Here is a 17,385-nt window from a genome sequence, read left to right as displayed (position 1 = left end):
AGAATGACGAAGACTTGCAGTATCGAAAGTGGTGATGTTCAGACACCAAGGAATGAAGTTGTGATGAGATCCTCCACCCTCTCGATTCGGCACCACAGCGATCAATATGCTTGACGACCCTTCTTCTGTGGGTGGTGGTGTTGGCTTTGTTTCTGTTTGTTGAGCATACTGACGTCACTGCTTGTTGTTGTTAATAATAATAATAATAATAATAATAATTAATAATAATAATAATAATAATAATAGTAATAAAAGCTAATGTAATTGCTTCGTTCACTGCTGAAAGTTTGTATAAAGCTTTTTTTTTTTAAGTTCTCCTACAAGTGCTTTTTCACTGTTATTATATTCATCCAGTAACTATTGCTGCAGTCTTTCTATCTTCAATGGAGAGGTAAACATATTGCGACATTTTTAGGTTTTCACGAACAGCTTTTCTTAAAGAAAAAAGCCGAAGACGTTGATGGGATTATTTTGTGTTCACTTCAAAATAATTGACACGTATGGCCTCTTTTTTGGCGACAATCATGAGGAATCTGAAATACTCTCTTAATATGTTAAGAGATGTTCTTTTTGCCTTTATCGTGAAAGCCTTATCTTGCTAAGTCAGATACAAAGTCATGCCTATAACTTGAGAAAGACGCTTTGTTTCTCCGCCTCTAGTGCTGTTCAAAAATGTAAAATTTCGCTGCTATTCAAAACAGGTGATTGACCCAGCGTTCACGACCTCTTCAGATACGAAATGTGTGTAATTCCTAGGCTACATGACTTTCATCGTGTGAACATTTTCCCAATTATGAACTCTAAGGCTAGCAGGCTTCTGAGCAGGTTTTACTTTGTCATTTCTCTTCAGTGATGAAGAGCCTACGTCAGAAGCAGCAGATTCCATCTTGTTTTACTGAATATTCCAGTCACGTATATTCGCATGAAACTGCATAAGTAATAGCTAGCTGAAGCAGACCAGCTGAATTACACATTCATCGTATTTTGCACTGAATGTTATGGATTCATGAAAATTGAATATTGCAAAATATGGAATTTCAGGGATCGTTGTATTTCATTTATAGTTACACATTATGTTGCACTGTTTTACATTAGTATTAACTACTTAATGAGTTTACTAATTCATCATTCTATGGTGAAAATATGTATATTGGACATGTAGGCGAGTCTCTTGACTGGTTATATTGCACTAAACTTATAATAACCAGCATACACCCCATTCGAAAAAAATAATGCACTTTTGAGGCATTAAATGGCATACGTATAAGGAGCCCTATCCTATGCCTCTGTAGCTTTCCCCATAGGTACGTGCTTGAGAGAGAGCAGAGAGAGAGAGAGCGAGAGAGAGAGAGAGGGGAGAGAGAGGGGGGGGGGGGGGTGGCGGCGCGAGGGGAGTTGTGTTGAGATGTAGGGTGGCGAGGAAGACTGGCGGAGAAATTCTAAATGAGTCACATTCCCTCGACGGTCGTGGTCAGACGACAGACAGGCACAATTAAGGGATGTCTGAAAAGTAGACAGATAAGCACTGCAAACTCGGAGGGAATGAATGAGTCAGACTATCCGAGAGAGAATTTCTACTATCAAATCAAGTATTTGGCATCCACTAAGGTCTTAGTTAATAAGTGAGAGATGACTGTGAATATTTATAATTTCAGAGTAAAGTAATATTTCTGCAAACAATAATCACAGCAAAAATTCGTCTGACCTGATTTATCGTGAGGTAACACTTTCCTTGCAGTGCAAATCCACAGAGAGAAGGTATGCTCACGACATAAACGAAGATACAAAGAAGTCGCACAGAAAACTCTAACGACGACACTAAGACTTCTGCATCCAAATTTATTTGTCACTCTGAGCTGTGGAAATCCCTCTCGGATTAAAAGATTCCACAACAAGCCTTTGGCAGAGGCGCCTTAGCCCTTCGGCCTTTCTGTTGTTCTTTTCCTGCGAGACACAATACTGAAAAAGACGAGCCGAAAATGGAGAGTGGCGTCATCGTTTTTCGCTGTCTTATTATTCTTAGATCAACAAATGAAAGTTGAATGAGGTTCTACATAGAGCTGGGATACAGAAAACATACGACTATTTAAATCATATTACTTAAAAAATGCAGGATCTAGAAAACCAAAAGATTTTAGTTTTAAATTGGGTTAAAAACGTTTACGGCTGCGCAAACTTGTGTTTGTGATATACTGTGACACATATAGTTGGCTTTTATAAGAGAGAGAGAGAAGAGAGAGAGAGAGAGAGAGAGAGAGAGAGAGAGAGAGAGAGAGAGAGAGAGAGAGAGAGAGAGAGAGAGAGAGAGAGAGAGAGCTTATACATTAAGTAAACGTTAAGTTTCAAAGAGGCTTCTCAAGTAACTGGGATGATTATTACGTCAAAATCATGTAAATGGCAGCCTGTCAGTTCGGCGAAAAGTAATCAATTCTCCCGTCATAAAGTTCAGACTTTACGAGAAACTTGTAGATGCCTAACACTTCAAAGAAAAAGCCTTACATTTATATAATTTAAAGATGAAGAAGAGAAGTTAGTAGTGTAACAACTCTAGACGAAAACAGATTTATACGCGAATCCTATGACACTTGTTAAAACGACTCTCGTAATCAATTGATATATGTTGACTTTTATATCTTACCCCTATAGGAATAAATCCTGCCCTAGGAATCATGTATAATTCTGCCAGATTTTATGCGTTTTCAGGTGTTAATTATACGACTAGCTTCCTGGTTTCATCTTTAATTCAAGCAAATGCAAGGGTTTATTTTATAATATTAAGAATGTTAGTATTCTTAAAAAATACAATTTTTGACGATGACTTCCATTATGAGAGAATAAAAGGATTTTAAATAAAACGATTTGCCAACAACCTATAATCAGTATACACTATTTTCTAAAGCTTCGTGTAATGTCACATTTTATCTTTCATTGGGGCCTTTTAGAGGCATAAAATAACTACTGTAGTTTTAAAACTAATAACCTTCTCTCCTTGGCTTCTTCATCCTTCTTCTCAACTTTTAGATTTTCTTCCCTTCTGTAAACATTAGGTATTTATCTCTTCATTTTCTCTCTCTCTCTCTCTCTCTCTCTCTCTCTCTCTCTCTCTCTCTCTCTCTCTCTCCTCTCTCTCTTCTTCTCTCTCTCTCTCTCTCTCTCTATATATATATATATATATATTAATAGATATATATATATTTATATATATATATAATAGATATATATTAAATTATATATCTATATAATATCTATATATATATAGCAAAAAAAAATTATATCTATATGTGGTGGTGGTGTTTGGTGTGTGTGTGTTGTGGTATAATATATATAGCTATAATAATTATATGTGTGTTGTATATATATAATTAGATATATATATATATATATGTGTGTGTATTTATAATATATATTATATATATATAAATAGTATATATATATATATAGACCACACACACACACCCACACACACACACACACATATATATATATATATATATATATATATATATATATATATATATATATATATATATATAATAGGTATCTGTGTGTGTTTTAACGAAATACAGGAATCAACATATACTTGGATTCGTGCCGAATTGCATCACTGACTTCAGTTTCGTTGTAAGGGCATTTGAAACTGTATCTTTCAAATTCTAAAGTTTCTCTTCCATATATTAAGATTCTTCGTCTATGTTCCCCTCGACGGGGTTAGATGAAGTTAGTTCTCTTCATTTCATTCCATCCTGAGTATTTTAAGACGTCGTTCGGTTGATGCATCGCGAAGTCAGGTCGTCCTCCTTCTCGTTGACCGTTTATCCTCAAGTTCTTCCCCGCGTCACGACTTTCAACACCTCTCGGCCTAATGCGCAGCAATATACAATGTTATCTCTCCTCTCGTAATCGTCCTCAGTGACATTTCCTTCTCCCAGCTGGATGTCATTTTGTTATGTTACTTATCATTCGCTCGTAACTTCGTTTGTATTTGATTTGACAGCTTTTTTCTATACATTTATTTTGCGTCTTTCACAAATAGGGGTCTGTTATGAAGAACTTTCCTAAAGTTTCTTGGGATTGCATATTTATCAAAAGTGGTACTTGTACTAAAAAAATAATAATAGTGGTAATAAGAAGGTGCAAATAATACGACCTTCATAAAGCTGATCAACACAATATTCAAAAAGGTCATATCCAGAAACGAAGGTTCCTTTGTTGCTATTAAAAGAACACACACACACACACACACACACACACACACACACACACACACACACACATATATATATATATATATATATATATATATATATATATATATATATATATATATATATATATATATATATTATAATGGTATTAGTGGATCCAATGCCGGTACTATGAAAGGTCTTAGAAATTCCTCTGCTTGTCTTTTTAGGGGGTTTATTTACTACGAAAATCCACTCATCAACTGCCTCCCTTCGCATAATTTTCTCGTCTTAGAAAGTATGACCTTTCCAATACTACTGGATGGTTCTCTCTTGTGGTAGTGCAAGGGACATTTCTAGAATATGTTCATGAACTTTATAAAGAATTTAAGAATAAGCAAGAATTACTTGTAAATTAATAAATATCCAACAAAACTGTGATAACGTATATATAAAGAAATAACAGGCGTGTGCTGGACCTTCAGAATTCACCAGCCAACCAAATTAAGTACGTATGCGCATCTAGAAGAGTTCAATATTTGGAACTTCATTGAAGTTAAATTAAAGAACTAGTTAATAATCACGCAATAGGTACTGGCATAGATGATTATAACAAAGGCAACTACAGTAGAATTTATACGGACGTATAGTTTTACGGACCCAGAATAGTTACGCCAGTTGATAGCCTTTTGGCCCTTTTCCCTTCGGCCTATCATATTCAGGTCGCTGGCACACGGCCAACCCACACCCTTTTAAGCTCTCTCATCGTGAGCCCTAATGACGTCACCGACAGGTATTTTCTGCGTTGCTAAGTAACACCATATAATTAGTACCGATCCAAAGGTATCCTGTATCTGAAGCCTCCTTCGATAAAGTCATTCAAGAGAAGATGAACTCACTCCGTTAGTAGGAATGTTGTTACGTAACTACCACCCGACCTGAGGTTTTCGTAAATTTTCCTCTACTTCCTGGCGTCAACAACAGCTGGAGCACGTACTTTTGGGGTACGAGAATAAGTGCCATTTGGCTCCTCTAAAAATCCTTACATAGGTGTATATACGCATTGTTTGTGATGTCTATAAACAAATATATGAAATGACATGGGTCTGTTTCCTTACAAAATAATCACACCTTTAAATTCCCCTAGTGAAAGTTAAGAAAGTTGAATTCTCCGCTTGTTTCAGCCACATCGGCCATGCATGTCCTTGACCAATCGAGGGCAAGAAGACTTGTTCTGTAGCCGTCCGGACCAATCAGCGAGCGGAACACTTTCGGAACTCTGTTATGTGGACCAACCAGAGGCTTTGTTTTGACCACGGCCTCGGACCGAATTCTACATGGAGGTGATCCCCGCCTGAGAATGAGAGGGAATATAAATTTGGAGAGACGATATGGGGCTCATTATATCGAGATTTCGGGTGAGTTACGCTGGTTATGATGACTGACGTCGATGAGGTTATTGAATGAGTGGGCGTGAGCGTCGATTCCGGAGTATTGCTCCATTTTGTTGCCCATATTAACACATGACGTGCAACAGTTAGGACAACCATACATGCAGGCTGTTTGTGCTTATGCTAGGATAGTTACGGCTGCAGCTTCGCTTGAGTCGTAAATAAACTAATACAATAAACTGTTTGACTTATAATGATTAAATATCCAGCAGAGAGAAGTTTTAGCTCAATGGCAATGTAAAGTTTTGTACCGGACCGTCTTAACTTGAATGACTTTCTAGGCTACCCGAATGTACTATTCGTAAATTGGATACCTAACATTAGACACACGATTGCATGTCTTTCATAGTTACATTGATATTTAGAGTGATTCTGGCCTTTATTTTGTTTGCAAATCACAGACCTTAGTGTTATGAATTGGCTAGTAGCTACGTTTAACTTTAATCATGAGCCATACCCTAACCTACCTAGCCTATACTTAGGAAACGCCTCAGTGGCGTGATCGGTATGGTCTTGACTTGCCAACTCGGTGGCCGCGAGTTTGATTCTCGGGCATTCCATTGAGGGGTGAGAGATGTGTATTTCTGGTGATAGAAGTTCAAACTGGATATTGGTACGGCAGCCGTACCCCGATCGCGGTAGATATTGATACGGCAGTGAATTGCGCATGTGCAAACCCTTGTTTACCGCCTCCTCAGGAAGTCAGGATACCAGTGACAGCAAGAAAAATGGCGACGGAGCAGCGCGAATCGCGAAATAATGCATTAGTTTTCTCCGAAAAACAGATGTTTTCAGGCTTTAACGAGCTGAAAAAACCCATAGACATCTACTATGAAGACTCAAACTTTCAAAAACTGTATACCTATAAGGCTATGTAGGTCACGAACGATCGAATCGTCCCTCCAAAGGGTAGATCTAGGGTACTTATCTGCAGCGGCCTAGACTATGGCAATTGAGGTTTTTCTATGCAGTTTTACCTACTGAACAAGAATTTTAAGTAATATTTATTTGGACGACTGTAATTAACCCCCCAGGGGCCAGTACTAAACACAGCGAAATACATTGGACGCCCCAATCCCTTGTAGATGTCCTATCCGCGGTTACGTTCCTTGCAGTCCATGCGGACTGCTTCTGTAGAAATACCCCTACAGCAAGTCTAGAGCGCAATACGGCACCACTGACAGACTCTGCCGTACCCCCACCACACTATGTTATTTGTACGGCAGGAAGTCTGAAATTTACGCATGCGCAGTTCACTGCCGTACCAATATCTACCACGATCGGGATACGGCTGCCGTACCAATATCCTGTGCCATAGAAGTTCACTCTCGACGTGTTCGGAAGTCACGGAAAACTGTTGGTCCTGTTGCTGAATAACCACTGGTTCTATTCACCATAAAAACACCATGCAAACAAACGTCATATCTAAGCCTAGCCCATTTTTTTATTGTTCAACTCGTTTAGGCTATACATTTAGGTATACCTAGCTACCAAGACACGTTGGCCAGGTAATGACATCACACGGCACGCGGGCTCATTGCAGGCGGGGTAACTGACACTGATAAATTATTAGATAGGTTACTGATAGACTACCATTAACTGAAACTTGATACAAAGGCTAAGAAGGATGATTGAATCTTTTGTTGTACCTACTGACCAGCCAGTAGCTAGCTAGGTAGGTAGTGAGTGGGTCCTGTCTGTGATGAGCTGCATGACGTCATTATCTGGCTAGCCGGTCTTAGTGGGTCGTCGGTATACCTGAGTGTTGTTGGAAAGTAGGTGTCTGTGTTTTGGTTTTACTCATTACCTACCTCCAGTCAGAAGTAGAAAAGGCATAGGTAATCTTGGTAGCACTGCTGTAGCTGGAGTTGCACTCGCTAGTAGACTTATTTCCACTGGTTACAGCATGCTTTAAAGCAAATCAGAAACTTCAAGATTAACTCGCTTCAACCAATCTTGTAACCTAACCTTTGCCTTGATATGGCTCCAAAGGGATTGGGGGATGGGCAGTGGGTGTTTGGCCCCCTATATTTGACTCTTGTTTTGCTTCTCTGCTTCGGCCTCGTCTGTCGACATTTCCTTAAAACAAAATGTCTCCTCCTTCAGCATTAGGCAGTCTTTTCTGTCCCCACCTTCTGGTATTCTTCATTGGTTGACGAAAAATGACATCGTCCCAATTTTGGGCGGTAATTAGTTTCACTCTAATATGCCATGAGCATTGCAGAACCTTTGTACAACTATTCTGCAGTGTTACCTAAATCACACTGTTGGCTAACTAGTGAAAAAGAATTTTATATATATATATAAATTTATTTATATATATATATTTATTTATTTATTTATTTATTTATTTATTTATAGTTGTCTCCATGTTTGCCAACAGAATAGTTAAAAAATATGTAAAAAATTACAGGGATAGTACATTTTACTCTAACCTAACATAGGATGTTGGGTCCTTACAAGTCCTTGCCTGGACTGAACGTAGTCTTTTAAGGGGGCCGGCCGGAGCCCCTATGTATGGGGGTATAGGGCGAAAAATGCAAAGTCATGAAAAAATTCATGGAGCTTCATATGGCAATTGAGAATACGTATACGAAATATTTCGTCAAAATTCCTCTTACTTTTGTAGTTACAGGGTAATTAGTAAACATAACTCAATGAGCCTAAAACATTCATCCGTACAAGAAAATGCAATATTTCTTCTGTTATCGTATATTTTGATAATTATTGTCAAAGAAATTGTGAGAAATGGCATCTGTAGAGATTCCGTGGGCCACAGAGGGGAGTATCACTGTTCAACCATGATCAGGTGAGCACAGGCTTCAAGTAGTCTACACGTTCGAGTTCACCTCTGACATTCGCTTGCTTTTACATATGCTCATCTATGTTTCGGCAAGAATTTCATCATGCCAATGAGGAAAAGACAAGGAAAACATCTCGCTAACATAAAGACGAAGAAAATGCGCTCTAATACGATTACAGAATATCATAATATATGCAATATTAGCGTAGTTAGTGAAGAGAGAGAGAGGGAGGGTTGCGTAGTAAGTAAACGCCCCCGTCTTGCCTGAAGCACATGTCACACTGTCCCCCAGGCTACGATCTTTGAGCAAACGGATCATCATTTATGATTAAATTATGATAAATAAATAGTTTTGGTTTATTAAGACAAAAAAGAAATATACATTCATAATAATCATTTTTTATTAACATTGTTGTTGAAAAAATACGAAGAAAAACTTTGAACGCCCGTATCTCAAAAACTATAGTTATTGACCCTCAAAATCTATCTTCTCACTTAGTTTTAAAGCTATAACATTGGAATTTGTTATATAACTCAGAAAGACGTTATAGAACAATCAAATGAAGCCCTTTTTTCCAATTTTTTTTTTTTTTTTTTTTTATAAATTTTGTTTTCCTAATTTATAGGGTTTATTTTTTTACCATAATGAAAAATTCATATTGAGCAAAAAAAAATGACTTTTAGAAAAAAAAACTCCTCATTTGATTGGAGGTCTACATCAGGTCTATATATGGTAGTAATCCCAGGTCTTAATATTAAATATCAAGGGAGGAGATAGAATTTGAAAAATTGTTATTTTTGGGATAAATCGCCCTGGCGTCACAAACCGAAGGACGGGCAAAAATCATATGCGGTTTGGAGATGTCCCAAGTCACCTTAGTAAGTGGTATGAATATCTAAGTCCTGTCCTTAAAGAATGGTATTAGCCGGCCGGCCCCCTTAAACATTCTAAGATAGGCAAGGCGTAGCCAGGAAAAGAATATAGCACTGCTTGGTCTATTTATCGTTTTAAATCTTACCCTCAAGGTTAATCCCTTGTTTATGGTCTTACCTGAGATTTGTCATTTTCTGTAATTTGTTTTCTAAAGAAATGACTAAGTAAATATTGGTTGTTCAGGATTTTTCTTTGAATGCTTTATGAAATAAGAAATAGGTACGGTTCTTATAATAATACTGTAATGTGTTTAATGCATTAACACACTTACAATTTGTGTGGGTGGTTTGGCCGGAATAGCTCTTCGAGCCGTTTGATGTTGTCCATTTTGTCTGGCAGTTATTGGTTACATGATTAGATTTTTTTAGTGCAGGTTAATTAAACTAATTATCATTTAAGAGACAAAAATAATTTACCATTAGCAATTATAGGGTCCTTTTGAGAGTGTTTAAAATGAAGTATTTTGATACATCACAAACAGTTAACTTGGCCTGAGAGTGAAGGTGCAGACGGTGGGGGAGATTTGTCCCGCTTTGGCTATCCAGACTGTCCAGTAACACTGGATGCTTGAAGTGACCATCATTGTTTTTTTTTTTATTTTTTTTTTTTTATCTTGCTGGCCATTTAATTTCCCTTGCTGACCACATGTCTGCGAAACTGAGTTTTCACAGTAGAGGGCAAACATTTTGCCATATCTTTTGTTTTTATGAAGAATTATATACGTATGGAAAATGTACAAAGTCAAATATGTTTGTTATTCTCTTATATAACTTTTTTAAAATTTTCACTTGAGCAGGCCCTAACAAAGCTAAACTTTTAATCATAACATTGAGGTATTTGACACCACTTGAATTCCATACTTGCCCCACCCTAGAGTACTTGAAAGATTATTGAAATTAACATTCATGAAGCAAATAAATATAAAGAAATACTATCAAGTGAAGCATAAATAGGGTCCTCAGGAGTAGCTTATGTAATGTTGTCAATGGTCAGTGCAAAACTTTTGACACTTATAGAATTCATTTGGCTTAATGTCACAAAGTACTCATAAGTTTGAACATTACCTTAACCTGAAATGTTCAGTACTTCAAAAAGGCCTCTGTAGAAGGATTAATTCCTCTCTTAACTAAATCATCTATGCCAACAAATTTCATGTTTCAATGGTTGCCACATTACTTTTGTAAATCCAGAAAGATACTGACTGACATGATTTTGCTTTGATGCAAATAGTGCATCACATACTGAGCTTTGTATGCATACTATTACATATACGTATAGGAGGAGGATACATTTTTCTGGATTCACACTAAGTAAGAGAAATACAGTGAAGCCTCCAAATTGTTTGCCCTACTTGTAAAAAGCTGAAAATATTTGATAAATTTATTTCCAAGTAATATACGTATACATGAGATAAAAACATGCATAGCTTCCAGACACTTTTTAAATGTTGGTGTTGGATGAGTTTCATTGTACCTTGATCCAGCATGCTCTGCAATAAACAGAAACCTCATTACCCATAGTAGTTGCCCAGACGGTCAACATCACCAGCTCTGCACTTTCTTCTTTGGCAAATCCTTATCCTCATGAGGTTAGGTTATGTGGTTAAGTAGTGTCCCGAAAATCACTGTAGCCTTGAGGGGGGGTCGCAGGGGGGCCGGAGCCCCCTCCACTAGGCCTAGGTAGGGGTACAGGGCCCTAGGTTAGGTTAGGTGGTTGTGTTAGGTTCGGTAGTGCCCTGAAAATCACTTCCCCACTGGGGTCCCCCATAATTGTAGTAGTAGTAGTAGGTTTATGCTTACATTTTGTGTGTAAGAGTAAGTCATACTTTCTTTTTTATTTACCTTGTTAATTCCTCACCTTAAGAAAAGCAACCCCAGTATTTTCCACCTGAAGAAAAGCGACCCCAGCGTTTGTTGGGGTCGCTTTTCTTCAGGTGATCCGTTTTTTACACCACATTAAGAATGGGAGTCATGATACTGATGTGTATTGGTGTTGTACAATGGTAAGACCAGGGCTGGTAGTGTGGGAAGTGTTTAGCTATGAAGATGACAGCCTCAGTTTGTCAAAAAATGGAAAAAAAAGTAATGCAGTTGCAAATCTAAGATGCATTTCTTTTCAAATGAGAAGGTGCCGTGAGGTAGTAAGTGATCCCATATCCTGACTAAATATCTAAGACATGGTTTAATTGCTGTGAGATATGGTATTTTTGTGCCTTATATCATCAATATCTAACCATTATTCTGACTTTTACCATTTTGATTTATCTTGACACTCAGCTGAACAAAGGACATAATTAATGTATTATATTTTTGTATATGAAAGTGCAGTGAAGTACATTAAGAATTGATAGAATTTTTTGTAAGGAATTAATTTATGTAGCAGTGTGACTGCTGGTATTTTTTAATCAAGGTGTTCCACAAAATGAATATTGTTAACTTGTAAAATGTTGTCAGTAAGACTCAGTAAGAGGTACATAGTTTTAAAATTTTAACTGGTGTCAAATAATTTGTAAGTTTAACTTTTTTTATTTTTTCAGAAAAAGCAGTCTACTAAAGAAGTACTTGAACAAATACAGAAAGTAAGTATACTGCAAGGATCTTTTTACTTTTCAAAGTACTTCTACAGTAGAGCCCTGGACCTCGATGCTAATTAGTTCCAGAAGAAGCGACGAGATGTGATTTTGTCGAGATCAGAATGAATTTTTCCCATAAGAAATAACTGAAAATGGATTAATCTGTTCTTGACAACCAGTTATTACCCTAACCTTGCCTTTTTATACACAATATTACCAATAAATACACATGAATTACAATTAAATAAGTTCAGTGTAAAATAATGTACCATTCAACGCACATTTTTTTCATTTTTAAATATATATTGTAGTAAGATACCTGCCCTACGTTCGCCCATAATACAATGGTTGACTGAGCACTAGGCTAGGTATGTAGCATGTATTGTAAGGGGTAGGCATGATTATTGTTTCTAATAATAAATAATTGAAAATCAAGTTTAATTCTTACAGAAAGTTTGTAAAATATTAAAAATAAACCAAATTATGTCTGTTATCACAAACTTTAGAAAAATTTCCTAAGTAAAGTCGCTAGCTAGTGGCCGTGAGCAGCTGTAAACAGTTGTGAACAAAGCATCATACTTTCTACTGGAATACTACTGTATACAAAATAACTTCAAGATATCTTTCAGTACAGGTTATGATAAATTTTTTCTTATGAAATATCCTTGTAAAATAGGGACACTTTTCATAGGTGCTTTGTGCTTTATAATGTGACTTCATTATCGGCGGAGTAATAACCATTGGAAGTAGATCCTTATCAATGTATTCCTTTAAAATTGGAAAGAATCCCTATATTAAGGATAACTGGGGAGCTATCAGTATTGCAAAACCCTTTACATAATTTGATTATAAAATAATACTAAGAAAATATTGCCCCTTAGTAAACATCAAGGCTCAATCCAGCACAACTGGGAACTACGAATTATGAGTATCGTAACTATGATCGTAACTCGTAAGTCAAGCACGTCTTGGAATTACAAATAATGAGCCGACTGCAAAATGTTTTTGGCAGGCAAAAGCACTGTCTGAAACTGACAAAAAACACACATATAGCACTTTTTTTTTATATATACTATGTATATAAATAAAGTAGTTGCAATTCTTTAACACAGCTTTCTTTAAATTAAGTTCCATTTGGCATCAAAAGACAGTGATTGTGTCGGTAAAATGAAATCAGCTGATATTTCAAGAACGTAAACAAAACCAGAATGCAAATGGCATATCACTCTTTTTGTATTATAATTCGATAATATGATAATAATACATGCAATATGATTAGATACAGTAAAACCAGGGTTTTATTAAGATTATTAATATTCTCAGTACACAAATATTATTGACTTTTGCTAATGGATATGTGTGAGTCTCTCTCTCTCTCTCTCTCTCTCTCTCTCTACTAAGTCTCTCTCTCATCTTCGTCTCTCTCTCTCTCTCTCTCGCCACACAAGACAATAATGTCTCTCTCTCTCTCTCTCTCTCTCTCTCTCTCTCTCTCTCTCTCTCTCTCTCTCTCTCTCTCTCCAGTTTTTTAAATTACAGATGAAGCGATTGTAAACCTGTAGTACAGACATAAGCAACCAAATCGAGAAATGGCTGATTGCTGACATCATTTGCCGTCACTATAAAAAGAAGAAGAAAAAGTTGCAGGCGAAATTGATGTTCAAAGCTAGTGAAATCACACTTGACACTTATACAATCAAGTATTGTGCCACTTTTAAACCCAACTTTGTCAATTTACAAGAAAGTGTCTTAAGTTACATATCTTCTACCATCAAGTGTAATGGCAATAGAGATATCAATAGTTCGATCAGCCAAGGTTTTGAGAATGTAAACAACGAAGGCTAATGACATACGATGACAGTGCATATATGTATTCTGTAAAATACATTTAACTTTTTCAAATTATCACATTCTCTAGAAAATAAATTTTATGTTTAGGGTTATAGACCTTTTTGGTTTTTAGAATTACAGATAGAGATCCTACTTCGGTAACAAAGTGAGAACTCGCTCAACCTAAGGTCTGATTATGGTAATTATCCACAGTAATTGCTGTAATTAGTTGTTTTGTTTACAGTATCAAAAGTTGTATCACTAGTGATTCACTTGAATAACCTACAGTTTTTACCATTATTAGGTTACAAACGTTTTGTTCACAGTGTCGATAGTTTGTTGATAGTTTTGACTGTAGCCAACTATGGATACAACTGTCGACACTCCAAGGGTTAGCTTATCATTAAAAATCTCGCAGGATTTTAAGGTTGTCACAGAATGCCTCTTACATTATATATATATTTTCAATAATCTTAAGTTCGATTTTGGTTCTTACTGTTTTCCTTACCAAAAGAACATGGGAACAACGCCTATTAGCGGCAACTGACCGAACCACTATTGTTTAAAAAAATTATATGATTCCTTGGGTCGGTTTACGGATTTTTGGTTGAGCTCAGATGCAACATTTACTCAAAATTTTCTGTTGAAATCTGTTTATTTCGAGTTCTAATACGATCGAGGTCCGGGTCTCTACTTTATTTACTGTTTTATTGCATTTACCTTAAGAAAATGAATTGTATGGTCATGATGTTGCTGTAAAATTTTTTATTGAGTACATTTTTTTTTGAAAATTTCATTAATTCCCATAGTTAATTATTATTGTTATTATAAATTACGGCATAACTAACTTGGACTGCCAGGAAAGAACATTTTGTTGATCCTTTAGTAGACAGATGTCCACAATGGCGGTAGACTTATATATTTAGATATTGTTCATATTTTGCTAGTGCTGTGCACATTGAAAAAAAGTTACTCCAAGTTATAGCATCAGCTATACTTCTTGACAAATCACTGCATAACTTTCATCATTTGTTTCTATGAATTATAATGAATGTCTATTCATTTTACAAACCTCTTACATATCTTATGCTATCGAGCTCAGTGAACATCTGAGCAGGAAGTTGGCAGTAATATCTGGGTGGATTAACAACTTTGCACTTGCACAGTGGAAATTAAGAGACCAGGGTTCTCTTGAACATGTTTTGCTTTATGTAATGAGATACCAGGACTCACTATAATGTTCATAATGCAAAAATAGGAATAATGAATTAAAGACTTTGTATAGGACATACTATTAACATTGGCTGAGACAAGAGTGAGAGGCATCAGTTACAATTTTACACTGTGACAAGGCATGTAAGCTTGTGAATATGATAGACATTGGGCCTAAAACCATTGGAATGATGGTTTATTAGTGGAGATCATGGGATGGACTAGAGTAGATCTAATGGAGAGCTTTGCATCTCATTTCTTTAGAGCACTTTTGTAGGACTTTGTGGGTGACAGTTATGTGCTGTGGACTTACATAATTGAATATGTGGGAATTGAAGTTAGTTCCCAGTTTAACCTATCTCAGTTTGTAGCAGTTTGGGCAGCCATTTGATGGTAAACTTTTTTAATCATAATTCAGTACTGTTACTGCCTCCTCCTGTAACAATTTTGTTATATTGTATGTTTCATGTTTAGCGCTATATTTACACTTCTGTAAAATAATCAGTAAGTGTTTATATAATGCTGTGAATAGGATGTAATGGACTCAAGGCCTTTTTAAGGGTTTTGACAACTACTGTCTTCAGTTTTTTAAATTTTTACCATAATACTTGAAAGATGTACGTACTTAACACTTGAGCTAAGCATTTCATATAACTGAAGCCTTCTAATTTCAATGGCATTGTTGTTGTAGACAGTTCCAGTGCATTGTATCTCTCTCTCTCTCTCTCTCTCTCTCTCTCTCTCTCTCTCTCTCTCTCTCTCTCTCTCTCTCTCTCTCTCTCTCTAGGGGGAGTAATGCCTGCGGTGCACAGTAGGCAATACTTAAGGGTTTTTGCAGTGTCCCATCAGCCCCGAGCTGTGACTTCTATTAAATCTTCAACTTTACTTCCGTTCAAACCACCTTTCTACCACCTTGCCATCCCACTCTCTCTTTCTCTCTTTCTGATTTATTTCATCTTGTGACTGAGGATTTCTTCCTTGTACATCTTTTATAAAATATATATATATAATACTCATAAAACTTAAGACATAATATTAGTGTAAGAAGCTGACAGCTACCTCATGCATCTGAAAGAGGCTTTGGAACCTCTTTAAATAATGCAGGGCAGATGCTTGCAGGTTTCCAAAGACCAGGATTGGAGGTATCCGGGGGGCAACTGGGGATGCAGAAATGGAGTGTTGCTATTGTGCCCTGTTAAGCTCATTCCTTCGTGTAATGAATGACCACCCCTGCAACCAGTACCCTGTGAATGAAGGCTAAACTGCTCTGAGGTTGCGGAGCTTTTATGCCTTGTTGGAGTCCTAGCCAACTAAAAACCCCTGACGAGCTTTTGTGACATTGATTATGATACTTCCTACCCATGGGGCCTGCTGGTGTGGCCATTCCTTGGAGATCTTCATGTTTGGAGGAGAAGCATTCAGGTCATAAGATTCAGGCTGTTTATGGCTGTTGAAAGTTTAGTAATTTTAGGGATGCTGCTGTTCACTCCTGGCGAAAAATAATTTGCTTAGGCTAATTGTGTTGCTCAGTTGGGAGCTGCAACACGTTTGGGATCGTCTAACAACAGGGAGCCCGTATGGTAGTGTGGCAGTGATACAAGGTATCCTGGCGACAAACTATGGAAAACTGTCTATGGATAAGCGGATATGGCGACTGTGGGAGTACTCAACCACCCCCCTTTTTCCTTTTCAACTGGTCACAATAAAAAGAATACTGAATTAAAAGCACAGATAGAAATATAGAAACCAAGACACAAAGATGACTCAAGAAAAGTTAAAATTAAAGCACACATGTACGAAATGCAAAGTTAACAAGTTAACAAGTGGTGCATAGACTACAAAGAGGCATGCGCATCAAAGCTAGGTAGTCCCAGTGTCTGTCTCTCCTGTCAACAAGAACAGGAGATAGCCAAACTGAGGGAAGTAGAAGAATTAGCAAAGGAACTAAAGGAGTTGACAAAGACTCAAAGGCAAGAGAAGAGAAGACAGCGGAAAAGGAAATTGAACAACGACAAAGTAGAAAACAGAGAGTATAGTGGAGATTAGAAAACAATTGCTTAAGACCAGAACCAGAAATGAAACAGACTAGGTACAAAGAAAGAAGCTTACAGTAATAAGAATTATGAATTCAAGAGAACTGTTGGTTGAAGAGTGATAGTAGCCAGAAAACACCATTGTCCCTCAAAAAGAATCAACACAACGAATAGATTTGCTCGGCTCTCAGAAACAGAAGAGGGAACAATCTTAATTTGAGACTCGTTAGTAAAAGAGCAGGGCTTAAATTTTGTTGCCAAAAACAGAAGTAAGAGAAAAAAAAATTCTTACCCAGGTGCAGGAGCAAAGAAGATAGCTGAGGCAGTAAAAGAAATCAAAGTAAATAATAGAAAAAGTGTAGTCAT

The 17,385-nt window shown here is 36.8% G+C and overlaps 1 protein-coding gene across 9 annotated transcripts in view; it reads left to right on the top strand.

Moving 5' to 3' along the window:
- The first annotated feature begins 5,023 nt into the window (after positions 1 to 5,023).
- LOC135220710 (endoplasmic reticulum junction formation protein lunapark-A-like) overlaps positions 5,024 to 17,385 on the top strand; it is a 249,695-nt gene continuing 237,333 nt past the window's right edge. For 6 of the 9 annotated variants that reach the window (XR_010315766.1, XR_010315765.1, XM_064258125.1 and 3 more), the window contains exons 1-3: positions 5,032 to 5,188; positions 5,369 to 5,602; positions 11,909 to 11,950. Coding sequence is in view for 7 of the 9 variants with exons in the window: in XM_064258125.1 (XP_064114195.1) it covers positions 5,576 to 5,602; positions 11,909 to 11,950 (69 nt within the window). In the remaining 2 variants the exon portion in view is untranslated. Of the gene's footprint in view, positions 5,189 to 5,368; positions 5,603 to 11,908; positions 11,951 to 17,385 lie in introns of all 9 variants that reach the window. The other 3 variants (XM_064258124.1, XM_064258122.1, XM_064258123.1) reach the window with 2 other exon arrangements.

Source organism: Macrobrachium nipponense, chromosome 2 (assembly GCF_015104395.2).
Source record: "Macrobrachium nipponense isolate FS-2020 chromosome 2, ASM1510439v2, whole genome shotgun sequence".
NCBI lineage: Eukaryota > Metazoa > Arthropoda > Malacostraca > Decapoda > Palaemonidae > Macrobrachium > Macrobrachium nipponense.
The sequence above is the reverse complement of the archived record's forward strand: the minus strand, read 5'-3'. Positions and strand labels throughout refer to the sequence as shown.